This window comes from Myotis brandtii, unplaced genomic scaffold, assembly GCF_000412655.1.
Source record: "Myotis brandtii unplaced genomic scaffold, ASM41265v1 scaffold931, whole genome shotgun sequence".
Lineage (NCBI taxonomy): Eukaryota > Metazoa > Chordata > Mammalia > Chiroptera > Vespertilionidae > Myotis > Myotis brandtii.
The window spans coordinates 1,699,256-1,716,531 of record NW_005371843.1 but is presented as its reverse complement, the minus strand read 5'-3'; the positions used below and the strand labels follow the sequence as shown (position 1 = coordinate 1,716,531).

At 40.0% G+C, this 17,276-nt stretch overlaps 1 protein-coding gene across 5 annotated transcripts in view; it reads left to right on the top strand.

Moving 5' to 3' along the window:
- ENPP2 (ectonucleotide pyrophosphatase/phosphodiesterase 2) overlaps nt 1-17,276 on the top strand; it is a 104,563-nt gene that overhangs the window by 12,205 nt on the left and 75,082 nt on the right. For 2 of the 5 annotated variants that reach the window (XM_005885861.2, XM_005885860.2), the window contains exons 1-2: nt 11,361-11,477; nt 11,696-11,798. In XM_005885861.2, coding sequence (XP_005885923.1) covers nt 11,445-11,477; nt 11,696-11,798 — 136 coding nt within the window. In that variant the 5' untranslated portion in view covers nt 11,361-11,444. Of the gene's footprint in view, nt 1-11,360; nt 11,478-11,695; nt 11,799-17,276 lie in introns of those variants that run through there. The other 3 variants (XM_014533052.1, XM_014533050.1, XM_014533051.1) reach the window with 2 other exon arrangements.

Genomic DNA, 17,276 nt, shown 5'->3' with positions numbered 1-17,276 from the left:
TCTGGTTGTTTAATCATTTGAGTAGCTCTTTGCTGGTCCTTACAGAGGGAGAATTCAGCTCCCTAAGAGTTTTAAGAAGAGAGGAAAGTAATAGCTGCTCAGAGTCAGAAAGGACTTTACATGTTGTATAGCCAATCTTCCTCTGAGTTTAGAGACTTTATAAGAATTCCTGACCAGCAGCACGCAGCCTTTCCTTGAATAGTGACTGGGGATTTTTTTTTTTTTTAAGAGAACCCTGACAGCACTGATTGTTACAAAGTTCCTCTTATTATGAGATGAGGCATGCTTCTCTGTAACTTTTAGTTTTGCCCAAGGAGATACATACAATAAAACTCATATATGCCTTGCATTGCCCTTTAAATATTAAAGAAAGACAGCCACACCCACCTTTTCCCACCATTCATGCAGGGCACCCAGGTTGCATGGTCACAGGGTCCTTAACCACTTGCCAGAAGGGGAGCTCATTAAATATCCATTCTCTCAATACCAGTGAGAGTGAGCCTTCTGAAACACAAATTGGATGATGTCACTGCCTGCCTGGCTCAGATCCCTCCAGTAGCTTCTCATCACACCCAAAACGAAACCCAAAGCTTCCACTATGACCTTTGAGGCCCTGCATGAGCCAGCAGCCCCATCGCCTCTTTGACATCATCTGCTATTCCTCCCCCCATCTCTCCCTCCACTCCAGCCACATTGGCCTTCCTGATCACACACAGGGCTACTGCTATCTCAGGGCCTTCCACTTGCTACTCCTGAAGACACCCGATTCTTCCATCCACATTTGTGTTCAGATATCATCTCTTCAGAGAGACCTCAGTGCCATTTAATTGAAAATAGCTCTTCCCATTACCTCTGTTCTCTTGCTCTGCTTTGTTTTTCTTAGCATTTTTCAACTACCCAATATTATATTTCTTCTCCCACTAGAATGTGGGACCCATGGAACAGAGCTTGTATTCTGTTCACTTTGCATCTCCAATGCCTGAAACATCCTAGGTGCTTAGTAAAAGTTTGTTGAATAAATAAACAAATGAGTGATCAATGACTGGATTGAGTACGATGGACTCCTCATCACTCTGATCATGCCCCTCTCGATGCTGTCTAGTAGGGTTGTCCTAAAATGAAACATCCAGAGGAGAATACAAACCAGATGGTATCCAGACAGTACCAGGCTCTGCTGAACTTGTCTCTCCTGGATCTGGGTAGTGATTGTTTATTAAACGAACCTAAGCTAAAATGAGGTCATTTAGAGTTCTAGTCAAGAATGGGCTTCTATAGAACTTGTAGGTAACTCCCAGATTTCTTTTACAAGAATTGCTGTCAATTCTGGACTCTCCTGTATTCTTTTTCAAGGATGTTATCCCAGATATTTTGATCTGGTTCTCTCTCCACTTTTTTTTCAACTCTTGATTTCAACCTGTCAAGGTATTTCTGAATTTTGAGTCAGTCCATGGTACATAGTACATGGCAGTTAGCTGTCACTGGAATATTGAGTTCAAGAACATACCCCCCACATCTTTGATTCAGAAATCAGGAAGCTACTACCATGTATGTCACCTCCACAGATATCTCCTGATGCTTAGAAAGCTGAAGAATGGACATCAAAATAATAGTACAGAAAAACCTCCCATTCCACAGTCTTGTTTTCCCAGAGAAACCTCTAGCAGGGGTAGGAAGATGGATCCTGTCTCAATTCTGTATCCAGATCTCCTCTTGCACATAATGACAATGTCAGGGGCATAATTGGCAGAGTCTATAAACCATATGTATAACTCATTCTACAAAAAACCTGTAAGACAGGAGGGCCCTTGGAGGTGGGGTGGAATAGAGATTGAGTAAGTCGGTTCTCCAGATCCTCCACACATACCCATTGCATAGGTGAATGATAGGATAGCGTGTTTTAACAAACTGTTGACTTCCCAATCTCCCAATTAAAGTATGCTTTTTATCTCAATATCCCTGATAGCAAGTAGTATGTGGCCCCAAGTAAGCTTTCAATTAGCATTAGCCAATGCAGTTAGTTCTTACTAAATCTGCGTTGATCCAATATTATATGAATTTGTAAAATTCTGGATTTTCAAAGTTTAGGGCAGTTGTCTCACAATGTCCAGCATTCTCTTTTATCTACTAGGAGTTTTGAAATGACATTACATAGTGGTGATATTTGCACATCCCTGAGACTATACTAAAACCCACCGAAATGTACAGCTTAAAGGGATGGACTTTACGGTTTAAGAAACATACCTCAAAAAGAGGAGAGGAAAGGGGATGGGGGGGGGGCAGAACTAGTGAGATTATCACTGCAGGGAAGCAAATTCCAACGCCTCGGAACTCACAGAAAAGGAAAATTAACCTTGGCCTTCGGCTCTCAGGTCAGTGCCTTCAAAGCTGTCTCCAGAGTCACCTCAGTTGCCCTCTGAACCTACCAACAGGAAGAAGCATTTGATTCGTGGTATGGACCTATTTTAACCAGCCTCTGTGTATGATGAAACCAGAACATTCCTAGAAATAGGATTTCCTGGGGCTTTCTCAGAGCACGTCAGGCCCTCTGCCATACCACTTTCATCAGGTGTCCCGTTTCATTTTACTTTCAAATAAAATAGCTTAAGAAGAGAACCCAGTTCTCACCTACAGATCTCAAGGGGTTTGAATCTTAATGGCAAAAAACTGTAATCAGAATTTGTGTGACAGTTGTGGGAATTTAAGAGCAATGCCTTGAAACAACATGGATGAACCTTGAGGGCATTATGCTAAGTGAAGTTAAATTGCTTCTTTTGTTAAATTGCTCCCCAAGTATTTTAGACATTTTTGATACTATTGTAACTACAATTGTTTTCTTAATTTCATTTCAGATTGTCCATTGCTAATGTGTAGAACTATAACTGATTTTTAATTATTTATCTTGTATCATGCAACTTTCTAGAACATATTTATTGGTTCTAGTAGCTTTTTTATATATTCAATAGAATTTTCTATATACAAGATCATATCATCTATGAATATAGATAGTTTTATTCCTTTTTTATTTGAATGCCTTTTCATTGTTGTTATTGCCTAATTGCCCTAGCTAGAAATGCACTACTGCATAGAAGTGGTGAGAGAAGACATCCTTGTCTTGGTCCCAATCTTGGGGGGAAAGCATTTAGTCTTTTACCATTATGGGTAATGTTAGCTGTGAGTTTTTTTGTAGAAGTCTTTTATCAGGTGGGGAAAGTTCCCTTTTATTTCTTATTTGTGAAAGTCTGTAGCTAGTGTTCAATTGCAACGGGAATCACAGAAATGGCAGTTTTGCTTCCTCCCCAAGAGGAAATCATTGTGCTGCTGAGCATGTGATTATTCCATCCCAGTAGCAAGCATACACTTCCTTTTAGGTTTGAGTTCAAACAAATGTCTTGAGTTGAAACTCAAATTCTTGGGGCTTTCCAATCCAAATTGAGGGTCTTTATTATTGTAGCTGAAACCTGTAGTTGAAAGCTGCCTCCAGAGTCACCCTACCCTTTGCCAAGTAAGTGCTGCTCATTTTCTCCTGAGGTTAGTGAGGACGCAGAAAGAGTGAGTCATAGCATTTCTAATTTTAATTTACATATAATCTCACCATAAGTAAAAAGGAATTTTCCTAGAACCTATGTCACGACTAAACACCTATTATGTGCCCAGCACTTTGCTGAATGCTGAGAACATGACAGCAGATGCAGTCTTTATCCCCCTGTAAATAATAATGGCTAATATTTGTGTGTTTTCTATGTTTCAGGCACTGAGCTACTTGCTTAACATGCATTAGGTAATTTGGTCTTCATATCAACCCTGGGTGACTGTCATTTTGGTTGTTGTTAAAAGTTACCCAAATGTTAGAGAACTTAAGCAAGGTCTCATGCTTAAAAGTGGCAGACCCAGGTTAGTCAGGTTCTAGAATCCAGGTTCTTAGTCTCTATATTAAGTGGTTTCTTTCTCCTGTTCTTTGGGCATTTATGCTCTTATTGTTAAGACAAGAAATACTCAGATAAAACAGGGAAGCCTAGAGAGACAAGAGACAAATGTCTTTGGGTAGAATCCAGGTGTTCTTGAACTGAGGATGATGCAGTGGGTGCTGCAGTTAAGAGGGGGAATGTTGTGAAGATGCTGAGCCCTGAGGAAGGCTATGGACTGACTAAGAATTGGATGAGTGCATTGGAAAGAGGAGGACTTTGGGGCTGAGAATCAGCATGAGGAGAAGTGTGATGCAGATATGAGCCTGGACTCCTTGGGGGAAGAGCTTGACTAGAATGAGAGTATCCATGGCTCATCAATGAAAGATCTGACTTGAGACAATTTGGGTCAGATTTTGGGATGTGTATATTACAACACAGGGTTGGATTTAGAAAAGTATTTAAACAGTGGAATTAACTTAGTTATTTGTTGTTTTGTTTTCACAAGTTGCATTTCTTGAATTTCCAGGTTTCTGTGAAGGTGGTGTAGGTTAGAAGGGAGGTGTCTGGTTGGCTAGAATCCAGGATCCCCACCTCTTTAAAGTACAGCCACTCTAAATTTAGATGTTGGTATTCCTTTTGAGATTTTACTTGATAATAGGGTTTTAGTGCTTAAAAAAGAGTTACAAAGCACCAAGTTAGCCAATAATTCTGCTTTACAGATGAAGAAATGTGGGCTTGAAGTGACACAGCCAGTTAGTAAGAGAGCAAGAATTCAAGTTCCAATTCAAGTCTCAATGCCAAGTAACTTCATTCAACAAACATTTATTGACTGGCTGTTATCTCCCAGGAAAGATGCAAACCTCTGTGGAGTGCAAGGATGACTGGTCCCTGCATTCGAAGAGAAATCACAAGGGATAGAGGTGCCTAAAAAGAGATTACAGATAATGTGGGAGCAGAGAAAAGGACCCCATTGCTTTTCATGGGAAGGGGAAAAGCAGAGAGTGGGGAGGGTTCGCAGAGGAGGGACACCGGACCTGAATCTTCATGACTATGTTGGAGTTTTTCAAGGAGATTTGGTGGAGAAGGGCATTCTAGGCCAAAGAAACAACATAAAATAAGGAATGAAGGTGTGAGAAAACACAGCTTAATTAAGGAATAGCAAATATTTTTTTCTAATTAAGAAAACTTACCATTTATTAAGCATTCTTCTGTGCCACACACTGTGCTAGGCAATTTGCATGGATTATTTCATCTAATACTCTTAAGAATCCTATGAGCTGGAAACTGATGAGAAAACCGAGTCTTAGGATGGAGAAGGGTCATGCAAGGTCTCACAGTTAAACAGTGGTAGAGCTGGGATCTGAACTCCTGGGGGCTTAAATGTCACCTTGAGAGTCCTATGTACTTTGCTAGGCAGTTTGGATTTTATCCTCTTGGTCAGTGGTTCTCAAACTTGTATCAAAATCACCTGGTGGGCTTGTTAAAACCTGGATTCTGGGTTCTATCACCCCCAGAGTTTCTGATTCTGTAGGTCCGAAAAGGATTTGCATTTCTAGCAAGTTTCCAGGTGATTCCAACCCTGCTAGTTCAAGGATCACACTTTGAGAACCACTGTGATGGACAGCCATTAGAAGGTTTCAAGTTTGGGAGGAAAATCATCAGATTTGCATTTTATGTAGGGCTCTCTGGTCAATGAATGGGAATAAATTACAGGCTGAATAAGAGAGAACTCAATGAAATGGTGTTTGAAGTGGGCAGAGAGGACATAAGGAAGAGCAGTTAAGAGATGAATGTCTAATACCCAACCATAAGCATGAAGATGAAGGAATGAGTCTAAAAGGAAGAGGAAAATAATTTAGGTACTAATAGCGTTCAGAAAGCTCTGATAAATGATAGTAATCATTGTAATTAATAAATAGAACCTCTGGGTAGAGTGTCTGATTTAGAAGCGAGATGAAAGAATGGTTATAGAAGAAAAAGTAGTTTTAAGCTTGCTTTGAATAGAAATGAAGAGAGGAGGGTGAACGGGTTGTTTGGGTCTTAGATGTGTCGAGTTGAGGCCCTCGTGTGGTGCAAGAGAGATTTCATGTTATAGAGAGGAGGACTAAGCTGGCTGAGGGGACCTGGATTCTAGTCTTGGCTCAATCACTTATCCGCCACTTTGGAGATGACACACACTCTTTGAACTTCCATTTCTTCACCTGCAAGTGGAGTTAAGAACAACTTCGCAACCTGCCTATGTAAGACTGGAAGGTAAAGGGTGAGAGTCTTCAACCCTGTGGTGGAACTCAGGATAAAAAACACTTTTCTCTGATTATATACACCCACCCACCGGTGCTCAGATATTCCACAGTCCACATTACAAAGTCGGCTCAAGATGAAAACTTTCAAGAGGTTCACCCACATGCTGGTGTGCCATCTGGCCGAATGGTGACAGCCTTCTTCCATTCCCCCGGATGTTTAGCATGCAGGTTTCAGGGCAGCTGAAAAGACGTAGACTTATGCTGGGTTTTGAGTTTTAAAATGTTTTATTACAAGCTAGAGTTAGGGACAAAGCTGCATTATTTTGTTGGGGTAATTCTTTTTAAAACTCAATCATGAACTAATGTATTTTCAGTGTTTAAAGTCAGATATAACTTTACTTTAAATCAACTTTCTCAGCTGATTTTTAAAACTACTGGCTGATGTTTTAAAGCTACTAGCCTATCCCTTATTTTAACTATGTAATTCTAGAATGTTAGCAAATGGATGTCTTTCTTATAAGCCAATTAAAAGTTAAGAAGTGACTTTACTGAATATGTATTTGGTCATTATAATGGTTGAATATTCATTAACTCAGGAGTCATACTTAACGCCTTCCTGCCCCTCAATGCCCATACCCAATTCATTAACAAGTCTTTATCCTGACTCACCTGGGTTTCTACCTCTCCATTACCCCCATAACTTTTTGGGTGGGAGGTATCACTATCTTTCGCCTGGATCACTGACATTGTTTCCAGAATTATCTATTGTATTCATTCCTGACTCCTTCCAATTCTTATTCTCATAGTACAGAGATTAATACCTCAAAATCTGATTAAACTTCCACCTGTTTAAGCCCTTTTAAGCCTTTCCATTGCTTTTAGGATAAAGACAACACCACCTAACATGACCATTGAGGTCCCACATGAACAGGCCTCTACTAACCTCTCCAGTCTCATTTCATTCCATGCTAACTTTTGCTTTTCCCATACAAGTCAAACTGGCTGTCATTTCACCTTATGCATGTGCTGAGGTCCACTCTACACAGAACCTTTGTGCATCCTGTTCCCTCTCTCTAGAATCTTTTTCTCCTCTCTTACCTAGTTACTCCCACGTTTCTGCACATCACAGCTCAAGTGATACTCCACCAAGTCTTCTCTGACCCTGCCGACTAGATCAATACTGAAATACAGTAGTTCCCTCTTGTCCGTGGTTTTGTTTCTTACACTTTCAGTTACACACAACCAATCCTGGTCTGAATATTAAGTGGAAAATTCCAGAAATAAACAACTCATAAGTTTTAAATTGTGTGCCTTTTCCATTTATTTCTGTGTCTATCTGATGACAATGGAGAGCAGCGGACTATATCTGGTTCAGTTCCCTACATAATACCAGTGACCAGAACAGTGTTTGGTACACAGTAGGAGCTAATGAATATTTGTGCAATGATTGAATATTCTTAGCTGAGATTGTTCTGGTGTAGGGGCTTATGCTTAGATTCCATTGGCAGTAAATGAAATGCATGGAAGTTTATGATATAAATTGAAACCCTTGAAAGATGTGACAGTGTTGATTTCAGCTCTCAATTGTGTAATAACCAATAGCACAAGCCCTGTTTGCATTTGAATAGGCATATGCTATTTCTCCACTGGAGAACCCCCTGGGGACATAGATTACTCATAGAACTTTGCATCTGTGGTTTAGAATCTTAAGTGGTGTCTACTTGGTACACATCTGCAGTCCTGGATTGCAGGAGCCAATTGAGCCAGCTTGTTTTTCTATTAGCTGTTAGAATGTCTTGCTCAATTTAGATTGGCAAAAGACTGCTAGCCCGTTTTTTTTCTGACTTTTCTAACAGCCCTCCACCACATCAGAATTGAAAACCAAGACTTAACTCAAAAAGTTTTAAAATAGACTCTGAAGAATACACCTGGAATTTGTCTTCTTACTTTCATAGTGCATGTGCTGTCGTTATTGCTAACTGATACCACTGAAAATCAGGTGGTCAGTGAATTGTCTAGCATCCTAGTGTTAGAAGTATTCTGGGAATGGTGTTAAAGTCAAGGCATGTTAATTCTGCATAATGAGAAACTGGATATAGATAAAGTTTGAAGCAGTTCATGAAAATGCCATAATTACTGCAGGAGGCAAGAGTGACAACCCTCAATTACATCTCTCTCAGATCTCACTGTTAACCTCAAGCCCTCTTACCTTAATCAGAGCTTGGGAACAAGGATTCACAGAGCCATTTCATGAAAAGGCAGACTGTGCATTTGTATAAATGCAACTACTGTATTGCAATTAAGCAACACACACACTGCTGCTTTGTGCCACCAGCAAGGTAAATAAAAGACCGTTCTGCTGCTTACAGTTTGGGGATGATTTCCCTGGAGGAGTAGCCATGGTTTGTCACCAAGAGATCTGAACTTTAATGTCCAATCCATAGTAAATTCTATTAATAACATATTAAAATTATATTATGAATTAGACCGAGCAAGTCAACTTTCAGGGCATAAACGAACTCAGAATAATTTATTCTAATGCTCTGTTTCTCTAAATGTGGTCCTTACATTACTTACATCAGAATAGTCTATTCTGCCAGTTCTTGCCTGGTCCCTAAACTCCCCCTTCCCTGTCCCCACCCCTTAGACCTAATGCATCAGAATCTTGGGGAGTAGGCCATAGGCATCAACACTTTCAACAAGCTCCCAAAATGGTTCTTTTGCTTAATAAAGCTTGAGAACCACAGTGTGATTTTTTAGGGCCTGAGACTTTCAAAGATTTGTTTATACTTCTGGGTTTTCTTCTGCCAGGGGGCAGTGTTTTCTGACCTACAGCTAGATTAGTAAACCATCCTGGAAGTTAATTTCAGTCTTTCTCATACATTTTCTTGATTACTGACCCGACCATGGATGACCTTATATAAAAATCTTATAAACTCCAGATTAGGTGAACTTTCTTAATTTGGTTTTGTTATAGAACATTTTGGACCGTATTTCAGTCACTTTAGTTGAGTTTCTAGACCTATGCATTATCAGATTTTTTGGTTTTCTCCGTTTTGGACAATGAGAGTTGTTTTTGTTGTTGTTTTTTTTGAGAGGTAATTGTATTTTGTAGTTGATTTGATGCCCAAGGTAGAGATTTTGGTCATCTTCCTGAGAATTAATATATAATGATGTCTTATAGTAAAATTCTGGTTAGCAATGGTTAGATGGTGTTGCGTGTGTGTGTGTGTGCGCGCGTGCACATGTGCAGTTATGTGTATGTGTCTGTTAATGAACTCCATATGCACAATGACCTGGTAGAAGATAAAGTTCTTTGGCAGAATGATGAACAGAAATAGTGACTGAGTTCAATCCTCTTAGATAATTGGTAACAAGTGCTGTACAGAAGCCAATTATGGATCAACTTGGCTATTATACTTATGGTTTTTTCTCCCTGCACAGCTACTCTGCATGTCAAAAAAATTAAGAGATGGTGTTCAACTTCTGAGTCTAATTTTATTTTCAAGGGGAACCTTCATTATTCTCAAACCGAGTTTCCACGATCAAATGTCAGACAGAATCTAAAGTTGTTGGGAGTCCGGCAGGGGCAGGGGAGGTTGGAGGAACAGGGAGGCAAGATTTGAAGGACATTGGGAACATCATGGCATAGGATGTCATCAAGGCTGCCTTAATGTTTTCCTTTTTGGTTTATAGTGTGTCTCTGTAAAAACTTGCCTGCATCTTGAAGTTGAATATAAGTAGGAGAAAAATCTTACCCAGGTTTTGTTTTTTTTTATAAGCCCTGCTGAATACCCCACTCAAAATCATTTCAGTATGGCACACAGATTAAAGTAAGAGACTTCTATAGAAAAATTCATGAGCCAGCCCTCTCGCCAGAGTGCACAACTAAAGGGGTTTTAGAAAGGCAACGTAATGTTTGCCAGTGTTTTCTTTTTTTCAATGAGCTGTTACTAAGTTCTAGAATATATAATGCCGACCAGGCCTACTGTGCAGCCCACTATAATAAACAAGTTCTTGCTTTTGTGTTATCCTGTTTTATTTAAGCAAAGCCACCGCTCCGTTGCATAGTGAGTGGTGTATTTGTTTATATACACGCATGTTCTCTGTGGGAGAATGATGGTCGCTGGGCCCGGGGAGAGAAAAACCAAGGCCAAAGCTTCTTCCCTCATTTGAATCCTAAAAGCATACAAAATTTAAATAACTTTCAGATTTAGATGCCTCGATTTCTTTTTGATGGCTCCTGGCTGCCAAATAGCTTAGTACAGAAACTTTAATGCTCACAATAGCCTCAAAGGACACAATTTGAGGGGAAGAGGGCTGGATGATAATTTAACCGGGAAATAACCAGGGAAACAGTTCTTCAAAGATAAATTCTTGCACCACTGAGATTTCCTTCCTAAATTCAATCACTAATAAAGCTTCCCCATCCACCACCCCCCACCCTCCAGCCCCACACACACCAAGCTGACAGTTTTTCGGGAAGAAGAGGCAGAAATAAATTATTTCCCCCCTCCTCCAGGGCAGAGGACTTTCTGCTGCTTAGCTGGCATTCCCCGTGTTGTGATAAAAGTTACTTCTCTAAACTCTCACAACAGGGGGAAAATAATGCTGTCTCTTGTGTTAGTTACAATCTGGGGAGACTTGGTCCTGAGAAATACTTGAGGAGTCGGGAGTAGCTGTGAATGTGGCAACAGGAACAGGTCATTTCAACGGCCAGGAAAAATAAATACACGAGACAGAGAGGGGAAGCAATTAGGCTTATAAATGATAAAACTTTCCTGTTTTCTTTTTTTGGTGTTTTTTTCTTTTAAAATAATGCCGTGAGGTTGATGATCCCTTATAACTAGCTACATTGTAAACCTTCAAAGCTTAAAGCTGGTAGAAACCCCTTGCCAGTTCTGTTTCATTTTTATCGGATAAAACACATTTGGTTTCTTTTTGAAAGACCATGTTTTTGTGAGGGAAGGAAAATGAACATGAGCTGTTATTGGCCCCAGCAACCCAAGAAACCCTCATGTTAGCAGAGGAAACCACATGAAAGTGTGTGTGTTAGGGGAGGGACCGATAAGGGGGTGGAGAAAAGGAGGCTGATGTTTCCAGCCTCTTAAACTCAGGGCTGTGATTTGTGAACAGACTGTGATGCAATCGAGCTTTGGACAAATCAGAACAGCCTGTCAACCTCCCAGGTGGGATTACATGCAGTTAATAGACTGAGCTCAGAGCCCCAAAAAGCAGTGCATTCAGTGTGGGCAAAGAGAACACACTGCAAAAGGCTTTCCAAGAACCCTCTGCCATGGCAAGGAGCAGCGTGTCCCAGGCGCGGCAGGTAGGAGGAAGGTGGAATGGCAGGGCTTGGTCTTCAGAAGCAGCTCCAGATTTTGTTTTTCTTTTTGTTGTTTTGAGAAATAAAGACAGCGCTTGATGGTGCATTTTGGAAGCTGTGGAATTAGGTGGTGACGTTGAAGTCATTTGCATTTGCCTTCCTAGAATTTGATGCAGTCTTGTCTAGCTGTATTTGACAACTCGATCTCTTTATTCCCTTAGGTGATGTCCCTGTTCACTTTTGCTATTGGAGCCAATATCTGCTTGGGATTTGCAGCAAATCGAATCAAGAGGGAAGAGGGCTGGGATGAAGGCCCTCCTACAGGTAAGTGTTGCAACTATCTGCATTTTCCACCTTTTAAAAGTGTTATACACTAGGTCATCAATAGAAGCTCAGTGAGAAAGGCATCTTTAAATAACTTTGCAGTATAACTAATTTAGTCCTTAATTTCTCCAAAATAAAATCAGCTCTGTGTATCAATCAGGTGAGAGAATGTGGTTTTAATTAGAGAACATTTATGATGTCTTCATGATAACTAGCCATTTAATTCTTTCTGCACTGCAATTCATACATGTTAAGACAAAATTAAAACTCTTGTTAATAGACAAAATTAAAACTCTTGTTAATAGACAAGGCTAAAATAGAAGTGGTGAGAGCCCGTGCTGCTTTAATATTGGAGATACATGAATCGGATTGATTATCCTGTGGCATTGGATATAGTGCTTATCTCCAGAAAGTTCTGACCTGGGGGCAAAGAGGAGTGGGAGTAAAAAAGGCAGTGAGCTGACTTCAAGAAACTTCAGATATTTAGGACTAGCAGATTAAGATTTACTTAAAATAGGAAAACGATTTTTTAAAAAGGAGGTGCTTCAAATTTGAGCTCATTGGTTTTTCTTTCGGCCTAGAGAAAGGTAAGTTTTAACAGTGTACCTCGACTCAGCTAATAGAACCGAAGTGAAAGCGTTTCCTTTTACAATACACTGCGCCCTAAGCAGTGTGGGAGTTCTTATAAAGGAGCTCCTTGTGCAGACGGAGGGGGCTTAACTGACCAGGTCTTAAGTAACGAGTTGGTTAATTTCCTGGAAATTGGAGCTGCTGATGGTTTTATAAATAAAAATTACATATGAAGTAATGCTTACTCTAGGGGGCAATATTTTCTTGACTTTGCCTGACATCTCAGCATGTTTGTCTGCCTTCCTGTGCATTTTGTATTTCTCTGTATTTCTTGACCTGGCTGCCATAAAAGGCTATCACCTGTCTCTGGTTAGCCAGCATGAGCTTGTATTCACCAAGTTATGATACATGTATTGTTGGATTACTAAGTCTTCCTTATATTGAAAAGTTACTTTTGTGTGTCATGCCAGAATTATATGAGAAGTATTTTAGTGAGTTGAAGTGGGGTGTGGTTGGGGTGAAAAGTGAGAAAACAAATAATAAAAATTGCACCCCCAGGGAACCAAATGGACACAACGAGTTGTCTTCTGTTGGGGGGTGAAAGGAGAGAAGAGTGGATCACTGGGCTGGAGAATCCTGTTTTTATTGGTAACAAATGCTCTCTTCAAAGACCTCCCTTTCTTGTTCCAGACAAGTATAACTCCCATTAACACCGACTGTAACTGCACAGACTAGAGGGGGGCGGGGTCTAGCCGATCCTTAGGATGGTCATGTGGGCAAGCTAGCAGCCCGGCAGCCCACTGCTGGTTCTTTCCAATGCACCCTCCAGGGTACTTTCTCCTGTTTTGTATTAATATAGCACTTTGGCTAAAACTGATAATTACAAGCTGTTTCCTTAATGAATGTGTAAAATCCAGCCACTCATTATTTTTGGGAAACAGTCATGAAAGTCCTGGACTTGGCAGCCTGAATTCATGTAACTTGCTGTGTGGTCTTGGGCAAGTCACTTGTGAAGTCTGTTTCCTTCGTTGTACTATGAGGATCAGGTCTAGATGATTTCTAATTTTTGCTACTGGGTTAAAAAAAAAAGCCCATGGTTCTATGTATTCTGTGCCATTGCCTCTGAATGTATGTGCTCTCTACTGGAGAACTTGGAAAGTGTAGGCCACAGTTATTAACAAACTATTTCCATACATTATAAGAAACAGCTATAAGAACTAATGAAATAATGCTACTTCTGGGAAAATAATATGATTTATATTCAAATTAATAAATCTAAGTGATCTTAAGTATACTACAAAATATTTGCTTCTTGAATTATTTGAGGAAATCATCTATTATTTTTGGCCTCTATGATGTCTTCTAGAATAGTTTATTAGTGAAAAGTCTATTTATATGAAGCTTAGTCTTGCGATATAATGCCTTTTAAGTCTGAGTGTTAGGATTTTGGTATGCTGGCACACTTTTTTATTTTTTATTTTTCTACTGATGGAGCTTATCTGCTGTTTAGACAAGACCAGAGATGCACTTTGGAAAATGGGTGAAGGCATCGTGCAGAGACTTGAAGCATTTTAATCTTGTTAAAGGCAATATGTGCCTAGAAAGGGCCTCCTTCAAATAACACATGTGACTGGTTATTCTGTCAGCAAAGAGTTCACATCAGAAAACACTGGGTGAACTTTTCTATACATATTAGAACAAGATCCTGGGAAGAAAGACAGCCATGCCTGTGTTCAGCAACACTTTGATGTTCACAGAAATCTAGGTTGTTTCACAAAATAGAAGGAACACAAAGGGTATTAATGTATGGCCAGCTTCAGACTGATCAGAGCACGATCTCCCGTCCAGAAGCACACAGTGCCTTGTTGGGTAAATGTCGTTGCTCAGAGCTCTCAGCAATAGCTGAGGACATTCTACACACATGCAGCTGCTGTACTATGGACTGGGCTGCTAGTTTCAAGGCTGTTGCAGTGCAAACAGTCTGTTATAATTAATTAACTAGCACATTTGTTAGCTGGATTTATTGTTAGGACCTGGTGATCTATTGGAAGTCATGGTGGAATAGGGTGTCTTCTACCAGATCATAAAAGATGTATAGATTTATTAGAAGATGTGAACTGAGCAGAGTCAGTTATAATTCTGTTGGGTAAATATAATGGGCAATCAGGTAAATGAGATGGCTGAAATACATTTTCAAAGACAATGTAAGTGATAAATGCCATTTAGCTTGACATCTTTGTCCCATACCTACATCTGATACAGCCAGCTTGATTCACCTTTAAGACGGCAAGATATTTATATGTATACAAGTGTGTGTGCACTCATGTACATGTGCATCCATGTGTGTTTATGGTGTTGTGGTGGAGTCTATTCTACTAAAGTTTGTGATATTATTTCAGTCTCCCGGTGAAAAATGGGATATCATCTGAAGTATAAGCAACTTAATACTTTAAAGATGAAGGGAAATTGTAAGCTTGTGAATGGCTGGCTAGTAAACCTGAAAGCTCAGTTCAATTTATTATCATTTTTAGTAGCATGAAAGTTAAAAGTATGTGAGTCTGAATGAAATTCACAGATATAAATATGAAATGAATTTCTCTAACAACTTTATGAGCAAAGCTTTTCTTTGTGAATCATAGAGAAATCAGACAATAATAAGAGGAATGAGATGGTTCATGTTCATTTGATAACTTTAAGAATCTCTTTTTACAATGAGAAGGAAGAGCTATTTAAAAGATGGGCTAGTAGCATGTAGGAAACTGCAAAGCTGGCAGATATATCAACCCTCCTCTGTAAGGAAAACAATCTCATGATGTCATGGGGCTTTGTGTTAAACCTAGTGTAGAAATCAGGGGTGTTAGTCAATGGACTGAAATGACCTGAATTCAAATCTAAGGAGGGCACAGATATTTCATTTCTTTGTTACAGGGAGCTTTGGTGCAGGAATTTTTCAGTTATCTTAAAACTATACAGAATCCCTTATCTCATTTGCAAAAACAGAAATTTCAGTCCTCAATAAAGTTCAACATAGAATCTTGAGTCAACATAAAGTATCAATTCTTCCAAAATCATGTCTTAAAAAGAACATAATATAGATAATTCGGAGCCTATGTACAAAATGTGAAAAACCCTTTGTTAATGAAAACAATCCTGTAGTTATATTCAGATGATCTAAAATTTTAGCCAGGCCTTTGCAAGCTCAAAGTAGGCCTAGAGATCAGATTTTCCAAACAGAAAAGTGGGATAATGTTGCCTCTCTACCAGAAAAGAGTTTTGAAAACAAAATGCCATATTAATGCTGATGACAATATAAGATGTTGGGTATTTGATGATATATTTAATTGACCTTCAATTATGTTTGAAGGCCAGTGTTTAAATTTTTATCTTATCAATTTGATAATACTTGTGATTAAAAAAGGACAGTGTTGCCCTAACTGGTTTGGCTCAGTGGATAGAGCATTGGCCTGCGGACTGAAGGGTCCCAGGTTCGATTCCGGCCAAGGGCATGTACCTTGGTTGCAGGCACATCCCCAGTGGGGAGTGTGCAGGAGGCAGCTGAATTGATGTTTCTCTCTCATCAGTGTTTCTAACTCTCTATCCCTCTCCGTTTCTCTCTGTAAAAAATAAATAAAATATACTTTAAAAAGGACAGTGTTGTCCTAGCTGGTTTGCTCAGTGGATAGAGCGTCAGCCTGCGGACTGAAGGGTCCCAGGTTCGATTCTGGTCAAGGGCACATGCCCGGGTTGCGGTCTTGATCCCCAGTGGGGGACATGCAGGAGGCAGCCAATCAGTGCTTCTCTCTCATCATTGATGTTTCTGTCTCTCTCTGCCTTCTCCCTTCCTCTCTGAAATCAATAAAGGTATATTAAAAAAAAAAAACAACAGAGAGTGTTTCACTGTGTTGCAGCAGCTTTGCAGATCATTCAGAATCACACTACTGACTACCATCACAAATATGATCTGAGTGGTTTAGAAGTTAAATTCACATTTTTGACTTTTAAGATTGAAGTTTATAGAACTCTGTTTTGTTGCAGCTTATGAGGTCTTTCTACATGAGGACGCTGCATTTATCCACACACTGAAAGGTCAGGTGTTTGAAACGTCCCAGGTGGATTTATTTATTTAACACGTTGTCTGTGAACTCTGACCCAGCACCTGTCAGAGGAGGGAACAGTGGTGCTGGCAGGAATGGGTATTTACAGACAGAGGTGAATTTGGGAAACAGGCCTGTATGAGGGTGCTGCTTGCTAAGATATGAGGTAAAAAATATCAAGGGAAAATGGCAACTTCGATGCAAGAAAGTATGCCCAGGAAGAATGAGTCACATGATCCAGAAGAGCCATAGACAGTATTACATTCTAGAGTTGGGTGACATCACGAATGCCATCCATGTCCCCTGCCACCTTTCCCTGCCTTCTATACTTCAGACGGGGCCGGCAGACGCAGGAGGCAGCATAACAGACTGTGAGCCGGTTCAAAGCTTTAGTTGCTCTCACTTTCAGGAAACACTCCAGCTGAGAACCACGGGAGGAACAGATAGGGTGCCTATCTCAAACTCTGCTCCCAGGGCCAGACAAAACTTAGAAGGAAGAATCATCCAGCTTTGAGCTGAGCTAACTGTTTTCAAGCTTAAGTACTGCCTCTCTCATCAGCCATCATCCAAATCTGGAAGTTTCTGCTTTGCAGGGAGATTTGGAGGGAAATATGATTGGGAGTCCAGGAGGAAGTAATGTTTAGGTCACAACTCTTGTCATGAATTAGGTTCTTTCCAATTAGGTTCATAGCAATAGTATTTTTAACTGCATAGATGGCACCAGAATTCTACATCACTACCTGTGTGTGTGTGTGTGTGTGTATATATATATATATATATATATATATAGAGAGAGAGAGAGAGAGAGAGAGAG